This window comes from Arachis ipaensis, chromosome B03, assembly GCF_000816755.2.
Source record: "Arachis ipaensis cultivar K30076 chromosome B03, Araip1.1, whole genome shotgun sequence".
In the NCBI taxonomy this organism is placed as follows: Eukaryota; Viridiplantae; Streptophyta; class Magnoliopsida; order Fabales; family Fabaceae; genus Arachis; species Arachis ipaensis.
The window spans coordinates 6,373,607-6,380,408 of NC_029787.2; the positions used below are offsets into that span (position 1 = coordinate 6,373,607).

Below are 6,802 nucleotides of genomic sequence, written 5' to 3' on the forward strand. Positions count from 1 at the left end.
TAACATTCATTTTATATAATTTTATATCTCTTTTTTTTACTATTTTTGTTAAATATATGTTCCAAGTAACTATGTAATTGTATTTATTAGGAAAAAATGGAGAAAATGATAGTGACTCAACTAATCATAAAAAAAAAGATTTGACTTAAATTACTTTTTAATTCTTTTGTTTCTAATTGAACTACTTTTAACTATTTTATTTCTACTTCTCATGATACTATATGTCTTCTCTGTTAATATTATTTCTCTTTATTAGCTATAAACATAATTCATCCTCTTTTATAATCATTCTTTCTTATAATTATTATATAGTGTTACAACTTAAGATTCTTCTTTATTTTTCTTCTAACTATTATGTCATTTATTTTTTTAGGTTACTCTATACTTTTTATAGTCTCTTATTATTTATTTTTATATAAAAAATAAGATACTGTATGATTTTAATATTAATGTTATTTCTTTTTAATAGATACAAATTGAGTAATAAAATATAATTCATCGTCTTTTTCATACTTACTCTTTCTTATGTTTTCTATATAAATCAACATTTACTTAACACTTCTTCTTTATCTTCTCTTTTCACATAATATCATACCATTTAATAAATTTCTAAAATATTATACCTTTATATTTTTTTAATAATTTTTGGTATAATTGTATTCAGGAGTTATTTCATCCATATATTATTTCTTTTTCTTTCAATAATTTATATTTTTAATATCATTTAGTTAATTTAAGGACTATGTCCCAGGTACTGTAAAGAACATGCTTCCCCCAACCGCCCCCAACAACAATAAATAGAAGACAAGGGCCAAAAACAAAGTTGAACTTTCACAATGCTGTATTTTCCTATGGATTTAAACACTTCTTACTCAGATTGGTTATTTTCTGTGCAGTGTCTATCAAATAACAAAAGAGCAGCTTTAACAGAGATAATTGATGTGTTACGAGCTGTGTGTCGTGCGCATAGTTTGCCACTAGCATTGACATGGATCCCCTGTTATTATAGTGAGGGGATAGGAGATGAAGCTTCAAGAATACGGACTAAAGATGGGCGTAAAATTCCCGGTGAAAAAACTGTACTATGCATTGAAGAATCAGCTTGCTATACAAATGATATTGTGGTAGGAGGATTTGTTCGTGCATGTGTTGAACATTATCTCGAGGAAGGGCAAGGTGTAGCTGGGAAAGCTCTTCAATCAAATCGTCCATTCTTCTATCCCGATGTGAAGGCCTATAATATTAGTGAATATCCCCTTGTTCACCATGCGCGAAAATATAAGTTGAATGCCGCCGTTGCAATCAGGCTAAGGAGTATACATACCAATGATGATGATTATATAATAGAATTCTTTCTACCTGTCAATATGAATGGAAGTGAAGAACAGCAACTTTTATTAGACAATCTAGCAGGTACTATGCAGAGAAAGTGTCAGACTTTGAGGAAAGTTTCGGATGCTGAATTACATGGGATAGAAGGCTCGAGTTTTTGCTCTATGTCTAGGGGAAACTCTCATATGGCGCCGGATGGTGACCATGATTCGGTCCAGCCAATGTCCGTGACAAACAATGAAACGGAAGCTGCTCATAACCAGGTATATCTTAACAGTTGCTTCATTTGAGAAATTATTTATTATAATTTATGATTCAACTTTGTAGGCAATGGAGGGATCAAGAAAGCAGATTGAGAAAAAGAGAAGTCCAGTGAAGAAGAATTTTAGCTTGAGTGTTCTCCAGCAATACTTCTCCGGTAATCTTAAAGATGCGGCTAAAAGCCTTGGTGGTAAGACTACTACAGCTTTGTCCGTGCTGATTTCTTTAATTTATTCAATCAGCATATTATTTTGGATTATATGATAGATGATAAATATTTGTGAAAAACACCAAGATGATTATTATTGACAAGTAATTCTTCTTGAACAGTTTGCCCAACAACCCTGAAAAGGATATGCAGGCAACACGGAATTGCAAGATGGCCATCGCGCAAGATTAACAAAGTGAATCGCTCGTTAAAGAAAATACAAACCGTGCTCGACTCGGGTGTGGAAGGAGGACTGAAGTTTGATCCTTACAAGGGGGGATTTATGTCAGGAGGATCAAGCAACCAAGAAATTAATGCACATAAAAGTTCTCTCTTCCGGAAGAAATGTTCTGTAAAATATCCTGATCCTGCAGCAAAAGATGCAGTCACCATATCTCCGGCATCCGGTAGCAAAGGTGAGAATTTAGCCGTTAACCAGCTTCTGCATTCAGACATACTTATCTCTAATTCCAAGGGTGAGTTGAAGAAAAACAAAGCTTTTTCTGTTGATGTAGATTCAAAGCCAATAGCCATGGGTGATGGTGGATTACGCCAAGAACCCTTTCCGGTTTCTATTTTGGAAAGTTCTAGGTGTGATGTAGCATATCACAGTCCAAACTCCCTGGTTGCCGATGAGATGGAAACTTATCTGAATGGGGCTGACAAGCTCGGCGAGCATCACAATCCCACTACTTCAAGCATGACAGACTCGTCGAGTGGCTCTTGCTCAATTTTGCGCCCCAGCTCATCTGGCTCTCCGAAATTTGAGAATCGGAAACATTTGAAAGCCAAATCACCTTGTGTTCGTAGGGGATCAAAAATTATTGTCAAAGCTGCCTACGGAGAAAATATTATCCGTTTCAAGTTTGATCCTGCAGCTGGTTGTCTCCAGCTCTATGAAGAAGTTGCAACAAGATTCAAATTACAAATCGGATCTTTCCAACTCGAGTATCTCGACGATGAAGACGAATGGGTGAGGATGGTAACTGACACAGATTTGGAAGAATGCATAGAAATGTTTGATGATCTTGGCACCGCTGTGAAATTTCTTGTTCGCGAGCCGTGCAGTAACAGTTGATGAATTCAATGAACCACAAGAAATCTTTGATCCAAATAACTTCAATGACACATCCAAGACATTTCATAGAAATGTCTTCATCTGACTTGTGTGGTTGAGTTCTTCTGCCAACATATATATTTCATTAGCATTGTCTTTTAGCCACACAAGTGATATGAAAACATTTTTATGGAGTTTTTTGGATGTGGTATTGGGGTTATTTAAATTGAAGATTTCTTGTAATTCAATTTTCAAAGAGGAAAGGACCTTGAAGCACAATCATACTTCTTTAAAGTGTCTAATAGAGTCACAAGTAAGCACTAGAATAATAAATACGTAATTCTATACATGAAGGATGCAGCTTATACAGTTTTATAGTTAAATAGTTGCTGTCAAGAGTGAGATAAATAGTTCTAAGTTACTTTTATCCCAGTTTTTGTATAAAATTATCAATAATTTGGGATAGATACTGTAAATAAGTTTTTCTATAATTTTATTGTTTTTATTCTCACAGGATAATTTAATTAATAATAAAAATTAATACGAGTGCTTAATAACTATTATTTCTACTATTTTTGGTGTATTATTTATCCAAAAACTTGCATAGCAAAAAAGGTAACAAATAAAAGCAAGAAAATATAGTAGAGACATTTTTATCAGGTACAAAAAAAGATCTCTCAAATAATTACATTATCTTTTCATAATCTATTTATTTATTAATAATATATTATAATAGAATTAAAGGTTCCGTATTTATTCTTAACTTTTTAGGATTTTATTGTTCAAGATATCAAATTCAGCACTATTGCTTAATTATTTCATTGTCATTCTCAATATAACAAGAATGGAATCAGGTTCTATAATATTTTGGAGATCCACATTCTATCGAACTAAACTAAGGCTTAGTTTGGTAAAGCTTTTTACTTTTTAAAAGTAGCTTATAAAAGCTAACTTTTAAAAGATGGTTTTTTAAAAGTTGTAGCATTTATATTTGGTAAATCAAATTAAAAATTACTTTTAATAATCACAAGCAATAACAATTGCATTTGGTAAAATAGCTTTTAAAATTTAAAAATACTATAATAGACATAAATGCAAGCATTAAATTTGAAAATTAGTTAACATATGAGGTTATATTAGACTTTTAAATTTTGAAAAGCACAAGCCAACTTTAAAAAGCTCTATCTTAGGTGCTTTCAAAAGTACCCCGATCTTTTAAAAGCTACAAGCACAAGCACATGATCTTTTTTATTTACCAAACACAAAATGAGGAGCTTGAGCTTTTAAAAAGCACAAGCACCTCTTCGAAAAGCTTTACCAAAACCAAGCTTAAGAGCGCTTATTATTTATTTTTTAATAACATAATAATACTTATTATTTAATTTTAAGTGACCCCAATACATCTTGTCCATATACCATATATTATATAGAAATATTGATATATATGTATCTCCGATTTAAATTGATTTTAATTGATCCCTTATTGTTTCTCTTTCGATAAGTATTAGTTCGAGATAGGAATGATATGATTTGGAGTATTCCAACGTTTATATTTTTTATACAAAAAATATTTTTGAATTTTTCGTAGAAATTGATTGCACTGATGAATAAGCTTTTAATATTGTCCAAAAACTTTTTCTTTTTCAAAGAGTTTTTTGAATTATTTTGGATCTCCAAATGCGTTTCTTTGGAATTGCCATGCAACTAATATAATTTTTTACTGTCCTACGAAAAGATCCGTCCAAAAAACCTTTCATTTTTTAAAGAATTTTTTGAATTTTTTTTGGATATTGAGGTGTGTCTCTTTGGAAGAGCCAAAAACCTTTCCTTTTTCAAAGAGTTTTTTTTTTTTGGATCTTGAGATGCGTTTCTTTGGAATTGTCAAAAACCTTTCCTTTTTTAAAGAGTTTTTTGAATTTTTTTAGATCTCGAGGTGCGTTTCTTTGGAACTGTCATACAACTAATATAATTTTTTATTCCTCTACAATTGTCTTCCATGTAAAGTAGCACGTGTGCGTCATACCTGAGGTTCACCATTTCGTGTGCGTTATACCTGAGGTCTAGGGGTGGCAAAACGGGTCGAGCCCGTCGGGCCGATCCGCTAAACCCGCTAAAAAAGGCGGGTCGGGCTAGGATTTGGAACCCGCCAAATTACAAAAACCCGCCAAACCTGCACCGCCAAATTGGCGGGTTATGGCGGGGCGGGGCGGGCCGGTCCGCCGGGTCGAAGATTTTTATTTTTCTTTTTTTTTTAATTAAATAAAAGAGTGATTACTGTTATAAAATTAATAATTATAGAATTTTTAATCACTTTTTTTCATTTTTTGTTTGGGGCGGGTTGGGGCGGGCCGGCCCGCTTTGCCACCCCTACTGAGGTCCACCATTTCGTGGCTGATGCACTAGGAATGGGCTGTGTCAGACGGCAGACTCCATTTCGTGGCCACCATTCTTGAGATGGCTCTTATTTCTATTTCGTGGCTGACCCTTGCAAATTGGCTATACGTTTTTAAGGAGGAGTTTCAAACCGCGTATAATGGGAATTAAACATTTTCCCATGCACATTTAAGTAAAAAAGCCCATAGATTACTTTATGTTTTCAATGTTAATAGGATTCTTTTAATATTATTTTTCATATTTCTTTAGTCTTTAATTTTATATAGATTACTATATCCTTTCAATGTTAATAAATTCTTTTTAATAGATATAAATTGAGTTAAATTCTAATTCATTTTCACATTTTATATTTATTCTTTGTCATATGACTATATAAATCAACATTTAGTTTACACAATTTTTTTATTCTTCCTCACATAATCTCATGTCTCTTTTTTTTTTCCTACCACTTTTACTAAATATATGTAGTAAGTGATTATGTAATTGTATTTATTAGAAAAAAAGTGAAAAAAAAATGACAATGACTCAACCAACCATGAAAAAGAAAACTTGACTTAAATTATTTTTTAATCCTTTTGTTTTTAATTGAATTACTTTTAACTATTTTATTTTTACTTCTCATGTGCATTATTATTATAACTCAGGAATTTTTTTCATTTTCTTTCTCACTCTCATGACATTTATTTTTCTTTAGATTACTCTATAATTTTATATTCTCTTCTCTACTTTTATATTGGATACTATATGTCTTCAATGTTAATATTGTTTTTCTTTATTAGCTATAAACATAATTCATCCTTATTCCTCTTTTATACTCACTCTTTCTTATGATTATTATGTAGTGTTACAACTTAGGATTCTTCTTCATTTTTCTTCTCACTTCTTCTCACTCTTATGTAATTTGTTTAGGTTATTCTATGCTTTTTATAGTCTCTTACTATTTATTTTTATATAAGATACTATATGGTTTTAATGCTAATGTTATTTCTCTTTAATAGCTATAAATTGAGTAATAAAACATAATTCATCCTCTTCTTTCATACTTACTCCTTTTTATATTTTCTATATAGATCAATATTTACTTGACACCTCTTCGTTATCTTCTCTTTTCACATAATATCATGCCATTTATTCTTTTTCCTCAATTCATACTAATATTTTGCATAAGTATTTAAAGAATTCAGTTAATAGCCACAATTCTTTTTTTTAGTTTGATAAACATATGTATTAATAATTCATCCTCTTTTAATATACTCACTCTTTCTTATGATTATTATATAGCATTACAACTTAGCATTCTTCTTCATTTTCTTTCTCATTCTTATGTCATTTATTTTTTTTTTAGGTTACTCTATACTTTTTATAATCTCTTACTCTTAATTTTATATAAGATACTAGATAATTTCAATGTTAATGTTATTTCTCTTTAATATGTATAAATTATGTAATAAAACATAATTTATCATCTTCTTTCATATTTATTCTTGTTTATATTTTTCATATAAATCAATATTCACTTCATATCTCTTCTTTATCTCTTCTTTTCACAT

At 30.9% G+C, this 6,802-nt stretch overlaps 1 protein-coding gene across 1 annotated transcript; it reads left to right on the top strand.

Annotated features, from left to right (window-relative positions):
* LOC107632301 (protein NLP9) lies at window positions 728-3,373 on the top strand. Its single transcript, XM_021117929.1, has 5 exons — window positions 728-751; window positions 897-1,595; window positions 1,660-1,783; window positions 1,924-2,171; window positions 2,202-3,373. The coding sequence occupies exons 1-5, from the start codon at window positions 743-745 to the stop codon at window positions 2,877-2,879; spliced, it is 1,758 nt and encodes a 585-aa protein (XP_020973588.1). The 5' UTR covers window positions 728-742; the 3' UTR covers window positions 2,880-3,373.

Coding starts and splice junctions, on each gene's coding strand:
- LOC107632301 (XM_021117929.1), top strand. Junction 1,784..1,923: donor TGCGGCTAAAAGCCTTGGTG/GTAAGACTACTA, acceptor CTTCTTGAACAG/TTTGCCCAACAACCCTGAAA. Junction 2,172..2,201: donor CTGTAAAATATCCTGATCCT/GCAGCAAAAGAT, acceptor ACCATATCTCCG/GCATCCGGTAGCAAAGGTGA.